Source organism: Pelodiscus sinensis, chromosome 6, assembly GCF_052426305.1.
Source record: "Pelodiscus sinensis isolate ZL-2025 chromosome 6, ASM5242630v1, whole genome shotgun sequence".
In the NCBI taxonomy this organism is placed as follows: domain Eukaryota; kingdom Metazoa; phylum Chordata; order Testudines; family Trionychidae; genus Pelodiscus; species Pelodiscus sinensis.
The window spans coordinates 51,067,383-51,087,047 of NC_143057.1; the positions used below are offsets into that span (position 1 = coordinate 51,067,383).

At 40.9% G+C, this 19,665-nt stretch overlaps 1 protein-coding gene across 1 annotated transcript; it reads right to left on the minus strand.

Moving 5' to 3' along the window:
- Positions 1-366: 366 nt before the first annotated feature.
- On the minus strand, positions 367-15,567 carry MINAR2 (membrane integral NOTCH2 associated receptor 2). The gene is made up of 3 exons (XM_006131899.5): positions 14,811-15,567; positions 2,184-2,429; positions 367-555 (listed from the first exon to the last, which is right to left on the minus strand). Exons 1-3 carry the CDS (start codon positions 14,973-14,975, stop codon positions 376-378), a joined length of 591 nt encoding a protein of 196 aa, XP_006131961.3. The 5' UTR covers positions 14,976-15,567; the 3' UTR covers positions 367-375.
- Positions 15,568-19,665: the final 4,098 nt, after the last annotated feature.

A 19,665-nucleotide genomic window follows, 5' to 3' on the forward strand; every position in this document is an offset into this window, starting at 1 on the left:
TAACAACTGGGGAGGTGAAATGTGGGGTTGTGCATAGTATGTGGACAAGTATAGTAGCAAATATTTCTATGAACTAGCCACATGCACTATGTGAGATCAGAAACTGCCCCAAGTCACTGTTCAGAAGAATAAGTCATCAAACGAGCATCTTATTAGTAGTGCTGTGAATTACACAGATAACACAAAGCAGGCACTGTTATACTTGGTGTATTTTATCTCTGTCATGGTCCAATTCTCTATGCTGACCAGGGATTTTGTAAAATTTAGATCTCAGATAAATTGCATTCATGACAACTTTGAAAATCAGATAAAATCAGGGCAGGAAATCATTTTCATAAAAACATTTATTGGAAAACCACTGTGGATTTGGTTGTGTCAGGTAAATAATATGCTAATGGTAACTATTGAGATCAAGACGCAGACAGTGAATACCACAAGCAGGATGATTAGGCAGCATTTGGAATGTTTCTTTTCTCTCTCTTTCTTTTTCAGCAAGGTGTCATACCCAGGAGTATAAATATCCCCCATCCAAAACTGTAGATCATTAGGGTTTTCCTAAAAGAAAGACCAGAAAATGAACTCAGCTCCTCTGTATTGTACAGAAAGTCACCAAAACATAGCTAGGCAGGAGTATTAATGAATTTACAGTTCAATTTTTTTTAAATGACACTTGAACCCTACAATGCTGTCCCACAGAGGACTAACAAGACCATAGTTTTCATCCAGGAACCTAGTTGTAGGACACCAGCCACTTAAATGTGATAGAGAATCAGAAGAAATCACCTGATATTCTCATGATGATACAGAGGTCCTGGTTTACAAATGCTGATCTGAGTCACATTTCAGCAAGGAAAACAGTAAAAAAAAATCTCTAAAATACATGTTTACTACCCCACAAGCAGAGGAATAGGGATGGCAGGGATGTGGTTATCAGAAGTTACATTATTTGAAAAAGTACATTGGAGGCATACTTTATCTGTGTAGGTTCTTATATGACCACCATCAACATGATCTCTTAGGGCTGCATAGCTTAGCAGCTGGGGTGTCTAACTCTTGGGTACCACCTAATGGAATCCATAGCCCTGAATGAGGAGAGGGAGGCATCTGAGAATGGAATTACAGAAGCCATCAAGGAGCACCTGAATTAGTCACCAGGAACTGCTGAGGAAAGAGGCAGGATTTAGGCCAGTGACACAGAGTGGATGAGTCTGTAGCCCAGGGATTAGGGCACTTGTATGAAAAACCTGGGTTCCATGGCCTGCTCCAATGTCTATTTAAGTATTTTATGAAAAATGGAACAAGCTTCAACAGGCAAGACTGAAACATTCCTCCTCCCTCCCCCTCAAAACACGTGGTTCAAGTCTCTGCTCCAAATCAGCCAGAGAAATCAGCTGGAGTCCTACAACTAGGTTCCTGGATGAAAACTATGGTCTTCACCCCTAGGTCTCCTCTGTCAGTGGTAAGGTTTCTGGAGACCACCTCGACTCAGCTATCTTTTTTATATGCAAAAGCTTGCTCTAAGGATGCCTACCAGATCAAAACCAGCAGACAGGTGAGGCCAGAGGAATGCCTAATGGGAGCTCAGAGCCAAGCAAATTAGCAGCAGCAGGACGTAGGCAGGTGTGTGCACGAGCACTGGCAAACATTTAGGCACTTAGGGGACTTTACCACTTGAAACACAAGTGCCAAGTGACTTTAGATACCTACAGGATTAGGCAGCAGCTAGGCAAAGCTTTTGAGGATTTCAGTAGTGGCTCAATATTGGATTTAGCACACAGAAAAAGGGAGTTAGGCAGATAAATCTCACTGTGGATCTAGCCTCTACTACCTCACAAATGTGAATTTTTCCCCACATACCCTGTAAGAGACAGGAAAATATTATTATATCCATTTTAAAGATGGAAAAAAGAAGCACAGAAACATTAAGGGACTTGCTACAGGTAACAGAGGACATCAGTGGCATAGCCAGGATTGAACTAGAATTATCAGTGTCTTAAACCATACTACTACACAATCCTACCTCTCTCATGATTGGATCCATGCTGCTATAGGGTCCTTACAAAAACAAATATTCAGATTTACTTCTGAAACGAGACTCACAAGCCAATAAGCACAGCATTTCATTCCACGGTTCAAGTGTAAATACAATGCATTTGTTCAGGTATGAGTCTGCAGTACAATACCTTCAAGTAGTTAGCCAAGTTAGAATGCAGTGAATGCTTGTCATAGTCTTGAACAGTCCAGGAAGGGATTTTTTTCCTCTCTTCTCTTTCATCATCAGTTAGGATGTCAGTGAACAAGGGATTGCGCTTGATGGTGGATTTCAGGGTGACAGCTGTTATGTGTTTACCAAGAGTTTTGTCAATCATTGCTGGGCTAACCCCACTCTCTTCTAAGCCAGGATGCTCAAAGACATTTCTTTTTTCACTCTGTAGAATAGAACAAAAGTGATTATCAGCCTCATTCTTCTCATGACACAGATGCCCTTACACTGTGCAATAGAACTAACTTTTAAAATAACAACTGCACATTCTTTATGTTCTGGTCTAGAAAGAGACAAGGAAGCTGATTCTCCTTCTTGTTCAGCCTTTCTCCTTGTGTGGAGTGAGGACCTGTGCACAGTGAGTGTCTAATGCCCTGCTGTCAGTATGAAGCAGCATGGTTAATGCCTGTTCGAAGAGAAGTCTGTCATAGAAAACAAGTGTGATGAAATAACTACTATAAGAATTGGGTTTAGAATTACAGTTCTGATGAAGACAAAGGAAATATATGATGTGGAAGCACAGTTGTGAGGACAAGAGTGCTTTAGAGATGGACGCCAAAAACATTGGGATGCAATTTGGCTTCCCTCCTGGCTTCCCTCCTGCCTCATTCTCCACAAACAAAATGAGCCCTTTTATTTTAAGCTCTCTCCGCTATTTCCAACTATTTCTACAAATATTCCTGTGTAACAGTCTGTTTACATCCTCACCATGATTTTTTTTAAGTCTGTTCTTCAGGACTTGAGATGCACATGGCAGAGAGAAAGAAGAGTCAGGGCAAAACTGGGAGGCAAGGTCAAATCAGTATCTTAAATGCCTATATACAAATGTGAGAAGTATGGGTAAAAAGCAGGAAGAATTGGAAGTGCTAATAAATAAGTACAATTATGACTTTGTTGACATCACAGAAACTTGGAGGGATAATACACACGATTGGAATGTTTGTATGGAAGGGTACAGCTTGCTCAGGAAGGATAGACGGGAAAAAGGGAGGAGGTGTTGCCTTATATATTAAAAATGAACACACTTGGAGTGAGGTGGAGATGGACATAAGTGACGGAAGTATTGAGAGTCTCTGGGTTAGGCTAAAAGGGATTAAAAACGAGGGTGATGTCATGCTAGGAGTCTACTACAGGCCACCTACCTAGGTGGAAGAAGTAGATGAGGCTTTTTTTAAACAACTAACAATATCATCCAAAGCCCAAGATTTGGTGATGATGGGGGACTTCAACTATCCAGATATATGTTGGGAAAATAATACAGCAGGGCACAGATTAGCCAATAAATTCTTGGATTGCATTGGAGACAACTTTTTATTTCAGAAGGTTGAAAAAGCTACCAGGGAGGAAGCTGTTCTAGATTTGATCCTAACAAATAGGGAGGAACTGGTTGAGAATTTGAAAGTGGAAGGCAGCTTGGGTGAAAGTAATCATGAAATCATAGAGTTCACAATTCTAAGGAAGGGTAGAAGGGAGAACAGCCAAATAGAGACAATGGATTTCAGGAAGGCGGATTTTGGTAAGCTCAGAGAGCTGATAGGTAAGGTCCTCTGGGAATCAAGACTGAGAGGAAAAACAACTGAGGAGAGTTGGCAGTTTTTCAAAGGGACATTGTTAACGGCCCAAAAGCAAGCTATTCCGCTGCGTCAGAAAGATAGAAAATATGGCAAAAGACCACGTTAGCTTAACCACGAGATCTTGCATGATCTAAAAATAAAAAAGTAGTCATAAAAAATGGAAAGTAGGACAAATTACAACAGATGAATATAGGCAAACAACACAGGAATGCAGGAGCAAGATTAGCAAGGCAAAGGCACAAAATTAGCTCAAACTAGTTATGGGAATAAAGGAAAACAAGAAGACTTTTTATAAATACATTAGAAGCAAGAGGAAGACCAAGGACAGGGTAGGCCCACTGGTCAGTGAGGAGGGAGAAACAGTAACAGGAAACATGGAAATGGAAGAGATGCTTAATGACTACTTGGTTTTGGTCTTCACCGAGAAGTCTGAAGGAATGCCTAACATAGTGAATGCTCGTGGGAAGGGGGTAGGTTTAGAAGATAAAATAAAAAAAGAACAAGTTAAAAATCACCTAGAAAAGTTAGATGCCTGCAAGTCACCAGGGCCTGATTAAATGCATCCTAGAGTACTCAAGGAGTTGATAGAGGAGGTATCTGAGCCTCTAGCTATCATCTTTGGAAAATCATGGGAGACAGGAGAGATTCCAGAAGACTGGAAAATGGCAAATATAGTGCCCATTTATAAAAAGGGAAATAAGAACAAACCAGGAAACTACAGACCAGTTAGTTTCACTTCTGTGCCAGGGAAGATAATGGAGCAAGTAATTAAGGAAATCTTCTGTTAACACTTAGAAGATGGCAAGGTGATAGGGAACAGCCAGCATGGATTTGTAAAGAACAAATCATGTCAAACTTATCTGATAGCTTTCTTTGATAGGATAACGAGTCTTGTGGATAAGGGAGAAGCAATGGATGCGGTAAACCTAGACTTTAGTAAGGCGTTTGATACGGTCTCGCATGATATTCTTATCAATATACTAGGCAAATACAACTTAGATGGGGCTACTATAAGGTGGGTGCATAACTGGCTGGATAACCATACTCATAAAGTAGTTATTAATGGTTCTCAATCCTGCTGGAAAGGTATAACAAGTGGAGTTCCACAGGGGTCTGTTTTGGGACCGGCTCTGTTCAATATCTTCATCAATGATTTAGATATTGGCATAGAAAGTATGCTTATTAAGTATGCTTATTAAGATGATACCAAGCTGGGAGGGGTTGCGACTGTTCTGGAGGATAGGGTCATAATTCAAAATGATCTGGACAAATTGGAGAAATGATCCGAGGTAAACAGGATGAAGTTTAATAAAGAAAAATGCAAAGTGGTCCGCTTAGGAAGGAACAATCAGTTTCACACATACAGAATGGGAAGCGACTGTCTAGGAAAGAGTACAGCAGAAAGGGATCTAGGGGTTATAGTGGACCACAAGCTGAATATGAGTCAGCAGTGTGATGCTGTTACAAAAAAAGCAAACATGATTCTGGGATGCATTAACCAGGTGTGTTGTGAGCAAGACATGAGAAGTAATTCTTTTGCTCTACTCTGTGCTGGTTTGGCCTCAGTTGGAGTATTGTGTCCAGTTCTGGGCACCACATTTCAAGAAAGATGTGGAGAAATTGGAGAGGGTCCAGAGAAGAGCAACAAGAATGATTAAAGTTCTCGAGAACATGACCTATGAAGGAAGGCTGAAAGAATTGGGTTTGTTTAGTATAGAAAAGAGAAGATTGGGAGAGGAAATGAGAGCCGTTATCAGGTATCTAAAAGGGTGTCATAAGGAGGAGGGAGAAAACTTGTTCATCTTGGCCTCTGATGATAGAACGAGAAGCAATGGGCTTAAACTGCAGCAAGGGAGGTTTAGGTTGGACATTAGGAAAAAGTTCCTAACTGTCAGGGTAGTCAAACACTGGAATAAATTGCCCAGGGAGATTGTAGAATCCCCATCTCTGGAGATATTTAAGAGTAGGTTAGATAAATGTCTATCAGAGATGGTCTTGACAGTATTTGGTCCTGCAATGAGGGCAGGGGACTGGACTCGATTTCCTCTCAAGGTCCCTACCAGTCCTAGTATTCTATGATTCTAAGTTCTTTACCAATGTTTCCATGTAACTAGGCTCACCTAGCCCTGACTTCCTTCCTACCTCTTTATCAGCCTTGAGTTGAACGGGTAATTGACTGCTTATCCCAGCCAATCTAAATAGTCTGACTGTTTAATTCCCTCCACCAGCTTTGTTAAGAGGAACTAATTAACATCTGAGCAATCTAAAAGCCCCATATTAGGCTGGGGTAGATTTCTGCTGGAGCAAGCACTGTAGAAGCCCAAAGCTCTCCAAGAGCTAGCAGAGCTGTAAGTTGTTGATATTGTGTAGGCCAATAATCAGTAAGGGATAAGAAAATCTCAGTATGCTGTTACTGGAAACCCGAACAGCACCATTTCAGCTCACCGCAATTCCCTTTCCACTGCTACTTTGAATTAAATGAATTCTTGCAGCCCTGGAAGACACATTTATGATACATTCATCACATCCCTCAAATAAATTCCTTGCTGTCCTAAAGCAGTCCCAGAATTGCTCTTACAGCATATGTGCAGTACAAATGGAACTATCCTGGTTAGAAAATAACATTTCTCTCCTAGTTTCTTAACAGTTCTTTGGACTATGAACTTCGATTTGAGACAGCTGAAGTGTGAGCCCGGATTGGAGACTGCATAATAGGGAGCATTGGAAATGAGTTAAAATTAAATCTTAAAACAGATGAATTTTAAAAAAAACCCTCAGAGAAGTGATCAAAACAGATTACCAAATACTCCCCCTCACCTTCATAAAAGGTCTAAGCAGTTTTAAAGTTCATTTGCCCAAAATAGATTTCAGAGGCAAGCAAAACATGACATCTTTTTCCAACCTTCTGAGGGATAAATAAAGAGATTTAATATATACTAATTACCCATTCATCATTGTGGGAAATGAGAAACATTATTCTGACAATCTTATTCTCCCATGTACTAAGAATTAAGCATGGCAGAGTGACAAGATACCGTCTATAGTGTGCATGCAAGGTATGATATAGATCGTGTCTATGATCATCGTGCTCTGGTTTTAGAGAGCAAGGGATCCCCAATTACTCCAGCCCCTGCGTTAGCTCACTGCAGTTACCATATGTCAGTAATTAACTTTCACATAATTCCCACATCACTGTTACAGCTGGCACTAGAGACTGGCTTCTGCTGGCCTGTTGTTAGTTATGCTGGCATTTCAAATTGTCATTTCTTGCTGCCTGTATTTTACTTTGTTTCTTGTTTAAAATTCTTCAGTTACTTTCATGATGCTTCCTGCAGGCTTGCTAGATGGATAAACTTGAAGAACACAACATAAGATTTATAATGGCCAACTGGGTCAGACCAATGGTCCATCTAGCCCACTCTCCTGTCTTCTGACAGCAGCTGGTGCCAGGTGCTTCAGAAGGAGTGAACAAAATAGAGTGAGTGTTGAGTGATCCATCCTTTGTTGTTCAGTCCTAGTTTCTGACAGAGTATTAGGGAACCCCAGAGTATGGGATTGTGTCACCTTCCACCGATAGATAAATTCCCAGTCTTTTTTGAACCAGTTACAATTTTGGTTTTCACAACATCCCAGCACCTGAGGCTCAGGGCTCCCCTTCAGCATTGGTGAGTCTGTGTTGGCGCTCCAGTCCCCATGCTAAATCTACTAGCCTGGGCTTGACTGATTTTTCTGTAGATCAGCGGACTCTGATCAGAAAAGTTTCCCCACCCTTGAGTTAGGGTTTGGTTCTGCCAGGAAAATGAATTATACGTGGAAAGTGATTGTTTTCCAAAACATGGAAAGGGAGGGGGCTGTTTGGAAGGACACTATACTGCAAAGTGATCACTGGGGGAGCTGCACCAGGAAGGGAGTGACCTGGGCAGGGGCCAGCTGTGGAGGAGCTCGCCATCTTGCTGACCACAGGCCCAGGTAAGTGGCACCTGCCCCAAACACCTTCCCCCTGAAACTCCTGCCCCAGAGTGGGGTGTGTGTGCACAAAGCCTTGCCAACTTTGCCACCATGCCGTCTGCTTCCCGTAGCACCACCAGCACTGGGCAGTGCAGCGATGCCTTTCCTCCCAAAGAGCCACAGCCCACGCTACCCAGTGTGGCCACGCCTGGCCGACCTAAGGATGTTAAGAGGCTGGTAACTGGCTAATTGTGTAGTCGATACAATTTGTACTGATTACAGGATTAGTCAATAAGAGAAGGCGCTCAGTCCCAGTTTGTGCCAGGTCCAGGAGCTACCCCCAATGTGGCTCTGCAGTTTAAATGTTGTAGGAGTGGCATGCACAAGCAGCCCAGCTACCTAGTACATTTAAACTGGAGAGCTCCAGCAGGGGTATGTCCAAGACCTGGTGTGAGTCAGGACTAAGCAAGCCTGGTTCAGTCTGGGCTCCGGGTCCAGGGGCAATCCCACACTGCAGCTCTGCATTTTAGATGTGGTAAGAGCTGGGCTGGCTCTTACTACATTTAAAATGCAGAGCCACAGCAGTCTTGGACCCAGCATGAGCTGGAGCTGAGCCAGGCTTGCTCAGGGTCCAGCAGCCCCTATCTTTGGGGGGTCCCAGTGGATAGCTGGGACACCCGGGGACAGCAGGGGCTGCCGCTGGAGAAGCCTGTGGTCATGGCCAACTTAGGCTGCTGTGGACAAGAGCTGCTTAACAGCTGCCTCTCCTGGCCCCCACTGCTGCCACTGATGGGGGTGGGGGGAGTTGGTACCATGGAGATGGTGTTGGAGGAACGTGCTTTTAAGCAAGCTCCCCCTTGTACTGGTTTCTGCTCCTCCGCCCCTTGCTGCCTCTGATACAGAGGCAGCAAGTGTGTGTGTGGGGGGGGGGGAATTCGAGTAGTTGACTTGACTACCTGATAAGCCTAGGCTTATTGGGTAGTCAACTACTTGACTACTCATTTACATCCCTAGGCCAACCTACGAAGCCCCCCTCCTCCAGCCCCCAGGCAATGCTGGTTAAATCTTACAGTTCTAATATATCTTTTTTGAGATGGGGCAACCAAAACTGTACTCAGTATTCAAGATTCATGGATTTTAGTGGTATTCTGATATTTTCTGTTTATCTATCTCTTTTTTAATTATTCATAATATTCTGTTAGCTTTTTTAACAGCTGCTAAATATTGATCAGATATTTTCAGTGAACTGTCTATGATTCCAAGATCCCTTTCTTGCAAAGTTATAAGCATGGTGTATATATATTTGGGATCGTGTTTTCCAGTGTGCATTACTTTGCATTTTTCAACATTGAATTTAATCTGTTACTTTGTTGACCGGTCACCCAGCTTTGGAGAGCCCTTTGTAGCTCTTCACAGTCTGCTTTGAACTTAACTATCTTGAGTAATTTTGTATTGTCTGCAGACTTTGTATTGTTTGCTCCTTTTTTCCAGATCACTTATGAATATGTTCAGCAGCATCGGTCACAGCATATATTCTGCTGTTCACATCTTTCCATTGTGAAAATCTAACCTTTGTTTTCAGTTTTTTATTTCCGAGCCATGAGAGGACTTTCCCTTTTATCTCATGACAGTTTACTTTGCTCAAGAGGGCTAGGAAAGGGACCCTTTCAAAAGCTTTTTGGAAGACTAAGAACACCATAGCCACTGGAATATCCCTGTCTAGATGCTTGATGACACCCTCAATTAATTCTAATAGATTGGTGAAGCACAATTTCCTTTTATGAAAGCCATATTGACCTTTCCCCGTTGTGTTCATCTATGCATCTGATAGTTCTGTTCTTTACTATAGCTTCCACCAATTTGCCTGTAATGAAATTAGGCAGATTGACCTCTAATTACAAGGATCACTTCAGAAGCCTTTTTTTTAAAAAAAATAGGAGGACCTTACGTTAAAGAAAGTATGCACTTTCACCAGTGGGATGGTCATTCTGCCCAGGCTAAAATATTAAGCAAAGAATGTGCCTTGACAATGTTGCATTTAAAAAAGGTTGTTTTCAATGAAAAATATTTCCAAATGAGGATAGGATAATTGGTTCAATTTCTGTCAAGCCAGAGTGTATTATCTTGGGTATGTCTACGCTTGCAGCCTAATTCAAACTAGGGATGCAAATGTAGGCATTTGAAATTGCAAATCAAGCCCAGGATTTAAATATCCTGCACTTGATTTGCATGTTCCTGGCCAGGCACCAATGAGGTTTAACAGGTAGAAATAGGGCTTTGTTTCAAACGCCTGTTTCCCTGCCGCGTGTAGACGTGGGCAGTTAGTCCGGGCTTGTACATTTAAAAAAAAAATGGCGCCCGACTGGGAACATGCAAATCAAGCGCGGGATATTTAAATCCTGGGCTTGATTTGCAACTCCGAATGCCTATATTTGCAGCCCTAGTTTGAATTAAGCTGCAAGTATTGGCATACCCTTGGAGAGTTGGAAATAGATGCAGCCCTTAAAACAGAGACTAGGAAAGAAAGACATAGAAGTAGTAGTTTAGGTTTAAAGGATAATAAAACAGGGAACTAGCAGGCATCCTGCAAAAAAGATTATGCACCCAAGAAGCAGAGAAATAGGAGGAGGAGGAGGGGGATTGGCGCTGGGTAAATATATACAAAATATTACAAATATTCACTCATAACCTCTTCTATGAACTTTGCAAACTTTCATTCTAATCAAATTGTGTTCATAAGAATGTTCACAAAAGCATTGTGAATCCTGGTACAGATGTTCAATTCTACAACTATAGATTATATACATTATATATATATATATGTGTGTGTGTGCGCTTGGGAAGCAATCTTGAAAAGCCATCTCTTTGTGGATTCAGAATTGATGGGAATTAAAACAGAAATAAGAGCATAGGACTTAGGTGTCTCTGCACACAAGAGTGAATTGGGCTCAATGAATATATAGCCACCATTATAGCAAAGAATTGATGAGAAAGCCACAGTCTTAAATGCATTCACCTAATATTCATTGAACAAATCTGCAAACCTTGAAGTATGTTCCTAACAGATAACTTGCCAACATAAATAGTAATAGTCTTTGTCCAATTTTTCATTGTGAATACTTTGCCCACCTCAAAGTAGGGCAGAGATCTGGTATAGAGATAGTGGTCATGAAGTTTCTAATCCAATCTAGTAATTGTATTATTTCATGGTATAATCTACAATGTGATCTATTTATTTAGGAAACGTTTTATCACATTGCATGATAGCTAATTTTAGTTCTCATTTATAAATCATTAGGACATTTTGAACAGTTTCTGCATGTTTTTGTCTATTCCTACCATGAAAAAAATGTATGAAAGTAAAGATCATTACATATCAAAACCAGGAAATCATGAATTAAAGTAGAAACTTGGTCTCAAGCCCATTTTACTAAAAGTAGGGCCTAGAGGGATTTCTACATAATAGGTGATTGTGCATATTGTAAGTCAAATTCTGTTTGCTCTCGATATATCACCCTTTAACAGATGTTTTTACATCAGGATCTCACATAGTTGGTCACTTGACTAAATTATAATAATATTTAGTTAACAGTCTTTGCTCCCATGTTACCTCCTTCCCCTGAGCTTGCTTTTACGCCTATGGTGGGATTGGACTGGGCCATAACTTACATGAGTTTCCTCTGTGGAGGAAAATCTTATTTGTTGATTGCCCCATGTAGACAACATTACAGAAATGCCGTCCAGAGGTGACAGAGGTGATAATAACCGCGACAAAGTTTCCTACTTTGAGGGAAGCTTGCAATCTTTGTGCCAATCATAGGTGACTACAGAATGCTCTTGACTACAGCTGCACTTTGACTATCTGGGTATTCAAGAAGCTCATAGAATACAACCTACGCTAAGAAAATGTGAAGAAACTGTACCTAATAAGGGGCCAGATGTCAGTTTCTCCATCTCTGTTACAAAGCTGTTACACACAGACTACCAGCATCACCTTCATTTTGTCTGAATTGAACTTCAGCCAGCTAGTCCTAATCCTGGCCCCAATCTTGGCTAAACATTGGAGTGCTGAGAGACTTCCCTGGCGGAGTCCAATGAAAAACAGATGTAGTACTGAGTGTCATCAACATATCAGTGACAATGCAGCCCAGATCAGTTCAGCATCTCCTCTTGTGGCCTCAAATACAAACCGAAAAGGTAGGGTGACAGAATGGAACATTGGCAGCACCTCACATGAACGAACCCTGGGGACAGAATAACAATTATGCAGCATTATACCATCTGGGCCCTCTCAAGAGGAAGGAACGGAGCAATTAAAGCACCACTTCATCTATCCTTGTCAGTGTCCACAACTATGCCAAAAAAGCCTCATGATCAATGGACAGAAAAGCAGGTGGTAAATGTGAAAGTGTCAGTGTGTGCACTTGGTCTTTGTCAATTGGCAGGAAGAGATAATTAATGAAAGAGGCAAGGGCTGTCTGTACCTAGCTAGGCCTAAAATCAAACTGACAGAGGTCCAGGGAATTTCAAGTACTCCACAGCTTGCCAAGAATTGCTTCATCACGAACTCCACAGTAATAATGAGAGTAGATGGCAGGGCAACAATTATATTAGCAAATAATTAGCATGAGTTAATTCTGTGCAAAGCAATGAATTCATTATACACCTTAGAGCAGTGGTTCCCAACCTTTCTGAGCATACAGACTCCTTTTCAATCTATTAACATTTCATGGATACTCCCCCCTCCCCCCTCCAGCCCTGTGATAGTCCCAGGCTCTTAGAGGCAAGGTGGGTGAAGTAATATCTTTTATTGGACAAAATTCTCTCTCAGCCTGTGTCTCTCAGCAATAGAAGTTTGTCCAATAAAAGATTACCTCATCCATCTTGTCTGTCTTGAGTATTTGCAAGTGACCTTGTCACTGAAGTCAAGTTACTGTACAGCTATTGTAGTTTATTAGCATTCCCAGCATGAATGTATCAACCTAACTTAAAGGAGGGGGAGAGGTTTGCTGTGGGAAGAACAAACAGGAAAGGAACGCCATGGCTCTCTAGGTAAGCAACCTCAAATAAACACTTGGAAGACAATGAGTCCTGCAGTTAGCTTCAAGATGACAGTAGCCAACAAATTGCAAGTGTTATTTTGCCAGAGCTGGGAGCCTTGAGATCAAAAGAACACTAAAGATTTATGAAAAAGCTTCTCAAGGAAGAAGAGGATGGGTTACTCACTAAAAGTTATCCAGGGGGACAGGCTGGCATAGGGAGAGACTCTGCTAAGGCAGTTGCCTTAGGGAAAAACAAGCATTAGTATGGGCTGGCTTATTGCCTTAAATATGTTATCTCTGAAATGGTTTTGATCTGATACATAATACTCTGCTTGAAGGATACTGGCTGTTCACTGGATACAGTTGTCACTGATCCTAGAGAACAGAAGAGAACTACAGGGGACTGAGCCTAAGCCAGACCTACTGAGATATATCACAGTTGGTACATGGGGCGCTGAAATTACCAAAATTATTTTAGTTACTAGCTATATGACAAACAATACAATAAGAGGTAATGAATAGTCACTCTGCCAGACACTGAACTAGAAAGTGGAAAAAAAACCAAAACCTTTTGCTTTGAAATAAAATTTACTTTTAGCAGGCCACCTTAAATAACGGAATAAATTAAAACACTAAAGGAGACACATAGGCACTTACGTGGCTTCAGTTTGAATGATCTCATGATAAACATCCTAAGAAGCACACAGATACGTGCCTGAACAGTCACTTTACTCAGGGAGGCCTGAATAACAACTTTTCTTCAAAGAAAATGATTTTTTTTTGGACTGGGAATTTCAGCTACACTCAATGTTTAATGACTTTAGGAGTCTGTAATCACAGCCACCTGTTCATAACTGAAACACACCCCTCCTTTTTCTGAATTAACTAAGGCTACGTCTAGACAGCGGCGCTATTTTGGGATACCGCAAGTATCCTGAAATAGCAATTCCATGTCTTTAAACGTGTCCGTTATTTTGAAATAGATTTCAAAATAATGGAAATGCTATTCTGGCGTCCCTGTAGCCCTTATTCCATGAGGGTTAAGAGATTTGTTGGAATAGCGCTTTATTTCAAAATTTCACACTGTGTAAACAGTGCCAGATTTCAAAATAAGCTAGTTCAAGGTAAGGGTGCTGTGTAGACACGCCCTAACTTACCCATCGATTAGCCTGTTTATCATAAACCATTGCCTCTGCACTGTGCTATCATGCTTATTTTGAAGTCTGGAATGCATCAGGTGTTTAGTTCCTTTTTATTTGCTCATTGGCAGAAAAGAGAAATAAAAATGTGCACTGTGCTTTCAGTGCTTTAGCTGAACTACTTGGATCTATGAATGAACATGATGAAAAGGAGAGTTTGTGCTTTAGGGTTAACGTTTTGGAAAACAACACTCTAATTCGCTTTCAGTGGAAAGTGATGACTTGAGTAGTTTCCCTGTGAGATGGCCATCCTGGTACTGGAATGAGTTTCAGGAGAATTCTCTCCAGGGGGATTATGAGGAATATGCCATTTTCAGAGAAAATATTTTCAACAGATTTAATCCTTTTAAAAGTATTCAGTGATGGGTCCATGACAGCTAGCCTTGTTTAATAAAAGTAGGCTTGGATGTTTCCTCTGAAAGAAGGGGCTCTGCATATGGATTGCCTCATACCTGCACAATGTAATTCATGCACATACCAGGAAATGCTAAAAAATACCATAGCTAGGAGGCAGCAGGTTAGTGCAAGTACTAACCGGTGTAGAGCTATATAAAAGAGGAAGGGTTTGAGTACATGTATCAGGACAATTGTTCTCATACAGCCTGATTCCTCTCCCACTGAAGTCAGTGGCAAAACTTTCACTGACATCAGTGGTGCAGTATCAGCGACATATATTGGCAACTGCAGCAAAAGACTCACCCCCAAATTTCATTTGTTTCTGAACCACAAAATGTGTGTGGAATAATAGGGGAACAAATCAAACATTCAGGTCTTTAGCCCTTACCTGTAAATAGACTTTGTTGTGCCATTGTTGTGCTCCTGGAAAAGCTGCTTCTGGAAATTTTGCTAGGCTGGCTTGTAGAAAGGCAGAGTTTTTCATTAAAGACTTCACTTCTAGTTGAAGGAATTTGTCAGGGTGGTTGTTGTTTGGCAAAACAGAGAAGTCCATGTTCCCCTCTTGTTCAGCAATAATAAAAACAGCCTGGTCTCCTGCTTCCTGACTGCTGCATGCCCCTTCTATTATTAATGATGTGAAAAAAGATCCTGCAGTTGTCTGAAACTGTACCTAACCCCTGTCTGGTGTCAGGCTCACTTATATCATCTACCAATGATAAAAAATCATTTAGAAGCAGCATAGTGGGCAAGACATGCTTTCTTAAGTGCCTAGCTTAAGTTTTCAAGGTCTAGGTCCATTTTGATAGATGTATATGTGCTCATTAAAACTAACAGAGTATCAGTGACTAGATGCATGAGACACTTAAATGCATACCAGCACTTCCTTAAATGACCTGCCAAAGATCTCAGGCTTACAGTATTTCCTTCTCAGCTAATTAGAGGCAGTTCATACCACAAAGGAATGGCGCAAGTCCTTTGGCAATTTTCTCCAGGGATACTAACTCATTTGATTTTGTCATGCAGTTCAGCACAGTAGTTTGATGTTAAAACAGTAACATACGCATTCTCAGATCAAAGAGCTATTTCATCTGTTAGTTATTCCTTAAGATGGGGAATATTAGATTTTTTTTCATCTATTGATACAGCAAGCGTTCCTTAGGAGCTTGATCTTTCTTCAAGTAAGTGGAAAACTCTCATTGACTTAACAGTATAAAATCAAGCACTTAATTTTCATTATTGTATCTGTGATGTTTGTATTGTATTTCAGAGTTTGACTTTATTTCAGTATGTCATATTTTATTAAGTCACTTGGATTTTGACTGAGCAAGGACAACCATAACCAGTAGAGGTTATTAAAAAATACCACGCTTTCACCCTTTGTTTTGATTCAAATTCACATTTCTAATTCTTGGATTTTATTTCAGATGTTCTTGCCAAAATGGAAGGACAAGATGCAAAACTTTTTTATTTTTTCAACAATAACACTTAAAAAGAAATACCTTCATCTCTTTCTGATAGCGGCTCCTGTGGCCAAGCAGATTGTTGGTTAGGGGCTATAGGGGATCTGATCCCTCCTTTTCCCTCGGGTCCTGACCCACAGTCTGGGTTGCTCCCACCCATAAACAAGGAAGATAGATCCTGCTCCCAGCTATGTGTGGTCAGAACCAGCTCTCCTGAGCTGCTCTGTATGTAAATCATTTTGTCTGGGAATGACCCTGCTAGTCCAATTTCTCCACAATTGGGGCTTGTTTGCAGGGGAAGACTCCAGTGGCTACGTTGGCAGGCAGGTCGAGTATGTGCCTTCTGGCAGGCACAGGGAGAGCACCTGCTTCTTCATCAGACAGCTCCTGATTGAGCTAGGCTCCTTTCTTTTCTCCCCTCTCCAAGCCAGGCATTGGCTGTTGGGCTAGCTGAATCCACAGGTTTTCTTTAATCCATGCTGTGCCTGGTAGCCATTTATTTGCTCCTTCACACTCTTTTTTTAAAAAAAAAACATTTATGAAAACTATTTTGGGTTACACATTTGTGGTGATTACAAGGACTTTGCAGAATTGTGTTAAAGCATAAAAGTTATACTTACTAATTAATTCTCATTCTCAACGATCAATGAAACAGAAAAAAGGAAAACAGTTGTAATAGCAACAATTTTTCACTTTTAATAATGCAGGGCTACTGGTATCAAATGAATAATTTGTAACAAAGAATTAAGATGTTTCACCTTCTTTTTGCTCATTGAGTGCCTATGATTTCCTCCAACATTTATTTATTTGATCACATTTTCTGAACTTTTTAATTCTGTAGTGGGCAGTAGTGGAGCAATATTGCTTGATTATGATTGGTTGTAAGTCAAGTAACATAGTTTCTTTCTGCCTGAATAATTTTACTCTTATAGGCCCTGCTTTTGTATGTAACTGCGCATAATGTTAAGCCTATGACTAGTGCTATTAACTTCAATTTAACTCAAGTTAGTGCTTAATTTTAGGCATGAGAGCATCCTCAGCTCCCCTTAACTAAGCACTGGTAGGGCAATTAGTCACTTTGCAGGATTGGGACCTATATAAATAGCTAAACAGAGCCTCAATTTCATTGCTGTGAGGGTACAATTAGGGTTGCCAGATGGTTTCTGAAAAAATACTGAACAAAAAAAGAAGGGGACCCCAAGAGTTAAGCAAAAAAAAAAAAAAAAAAAAAAGCATGGCCCCTTTTTGGCCCTAAAATCTTGCCTTCCTGTGCCTCCTGGCTGGGAAGAGATCAGACAATACTGGACATTTTAGGTGTCCGGTATTTTCTGAATTTTTTTACCAGACAGGAGGTGAAAATACTGGACTGTCCGGTTCAATACTGGACACCTGGCAACCCTAGGTACAATTTGAATAATCTGCCTTGTAGAGCAGCTCAGGCTGTACTGCAATTACTACTCTGAGCAAAATTGTACTTCAAAATGGCACTGAAAAGTGGTTTGACTAAATTTTTCAAATACCTCTGTGAAGTTGCACAGGAAAGAGGTGTTGCTGCCTCCCCGCAGGACAGCATGGTTGGTTGTGATGAATGATTAAATACAACATGTGACTGAATCATTTATTATTCCTCTACTCAGCTTCTAGTGTGGTTTTAGCAGAATGCAGTTCTTCAGAATGGGGTCAGTGCAGCCCTAAAAGTGGCACTTGACATTTCTTGGGGTCTGGATTCTCATGCCACTAACTCCTTGAAGAGAAAGGGCTTATGTCTCCTTTCATGGTATTCCAAAGAGTGCTCTAGCATATCCACCTTGCCTTTTTCTTTGCATCATTGAAGGGCATTATATGGAAGCCATGGAATGCTATAGAATAAACTGCTAGATTAGAGATTGTGAAATTCATGAAGTTATTGATTTAGTTTAATAGTTGTACACTGCTATGTTGCTCTATTTCACACAAGAGTGTGGTGATTAGTGCTGTTAAATGCCTTCATTGACAGCCCCTTCCATCTTTCAGGAGCACATAAATCCTCTGCCATATCTCCTAGTCATAGATTTTTCTAGGTTGCTCAGATGCGGATCCCAGTGTTTGTTAGTTTTTTTTTAAATTTTAGCTCTAATTTGCTACTTTACATTAAATGTTGAATTTACTTTTCTTTTGACCAAGAATCCTTTTGCACAGAAATAACTGAAAGGACACTGCTTCCCTTGTACTCACTGGGGATAAAAGAAAATGGAAATGCTCCCCCAGAGCAGCTGCAACTAAAATTCCAGAAGTACTCTACCTGTCAGAAAGGTGGAATAAGTGGTAATTACTGTACTTTTGGCCAGGGCTGTGCTTTACTAGTATGCACTGGGGGTGAAATTCCCTCGTGTATAGAAGATTAGTACAAGCCCTATGCACTGCTTAAATCCTACTTAATCATATTAATCCAAATAGGGTTTGAATGGGATTTAATTAGCAACAGGCCTTTTGCTGGCCCCTCCAAATAGAAGTAAATTTCGTACTTATTGTGTAACTGGATAGTTGACATGGATTGAAGCACTATACATATATTCATCAGATTGGAAGGAAAACTTGTGAATAGACAGGGATTGTTAGAACCGAGTAAATTCTGTTGTGACTATCTAGTGGTAGAAGATTACAACTGCCTCACTGTGTACACCTGGAAGTTGCTTCCAGCTATCAGTCAGATTTCTGAGGTATAGCAGTGTTGTTTAAGGCAACAGCACAGTTTGAAATAATCGTATCTGGGCTCACAAATCCAGCACATTCTTTTAAAAAAACCTTCAACCTGTTTTTTAAAATAAAATGGTAAAAGGATCTGTATTTTTTTATTTAAACAGAAGAATTTAAATAAAATGCATCAACAAAATATACATTACTTGTTTTTAAATTCATTCAGAGAAGAAAATACAAAGCATGACCACTATGTGAACACATAAGGACTTCCAAGGTGAAGACTGCACATATATCAAGTATTACAGCCACTGAAGAAATGAAAGCTGAAACTGAAGTTTCAGCTAAGCTTAGATTATAACCCTTGATTTCACTCATATTTAGAAAATATTTTCATTTGCCTCTGAAATTTTCCATCCTTGGGGTACGTCTAGACTATATGGCTCCGTCAACGGAGCGATGTAGATGAGGCAGGACGACAAGGGAAATAAAGCAGCAATTTAAATAATCGCCGTTTCATTTAAATAAAAATGGCCACCGCGCTGTGCTGATCAGCTGTTTGTCGGCACAGCGCGGTAGTCTAGACGGGGGTCTGCCGACCCCAGAGCCCTTTGTCGGCAGATCCTGTAAGTGACAAACAGCTGATCGGCACAGCGCAGTGGCCATTTTGATTTAAATGAAGTGGCGATTATTTAAATCGCAGCTTCATTTCCCTTTGTCGTCCTGCCTCATCTACATGGCTCCGTCGATGGAGCCATGTAGTCTAGACACACCCTTGGTGTCAGCCCAAAGGTAATTTTTTTTATGCATCCCTGACTGCCTACGAACAGCAGCTTCAACCACTCCCATGGCCAAAACATTCCTCCTACAGCTAGTTTGCAATGGGGTTTTCAGGAGACAGCCTGTAGCTGTCTTCCTCTCCCTTGAACTGTGGGACTTCTCCCCATCAAGTCTATGGGTTTTAGAGTCCCTTTATGTTGTTCAGTCCCAATTACTTGCAGTATACAGGCAGGGATGGGGATGATGACATAAGCTCTTCTCTCTCCCTCTGTCTGAAACAAGCCCAGCAATATTTCAGATGTACAAAACAGCAAAAATAGAAATAAA

Coding starts and splice junctions, on each gene's coding strand:
- MINAR2 (XM_006131899.5), bottom strand. CDS start 14,975: ATGGACTTCTCTGTTTTGCCAAACAACAACCACCCTGACAAATTCCTT. Junction 2,430..14,810: donor ACAACAAAGTCTATTTACAG/GTAAGGGCTAAA, acceptor TCTATTCTACAG/AGTGAAAAAAGAAATGTCTT. Junction 556..2,183: donor ACTTGGCTAACTACTTGAAG/GTATTGTACTGC, acceptor TCTTTCTTTTAG/GAAAACCCTAATGATCTACA.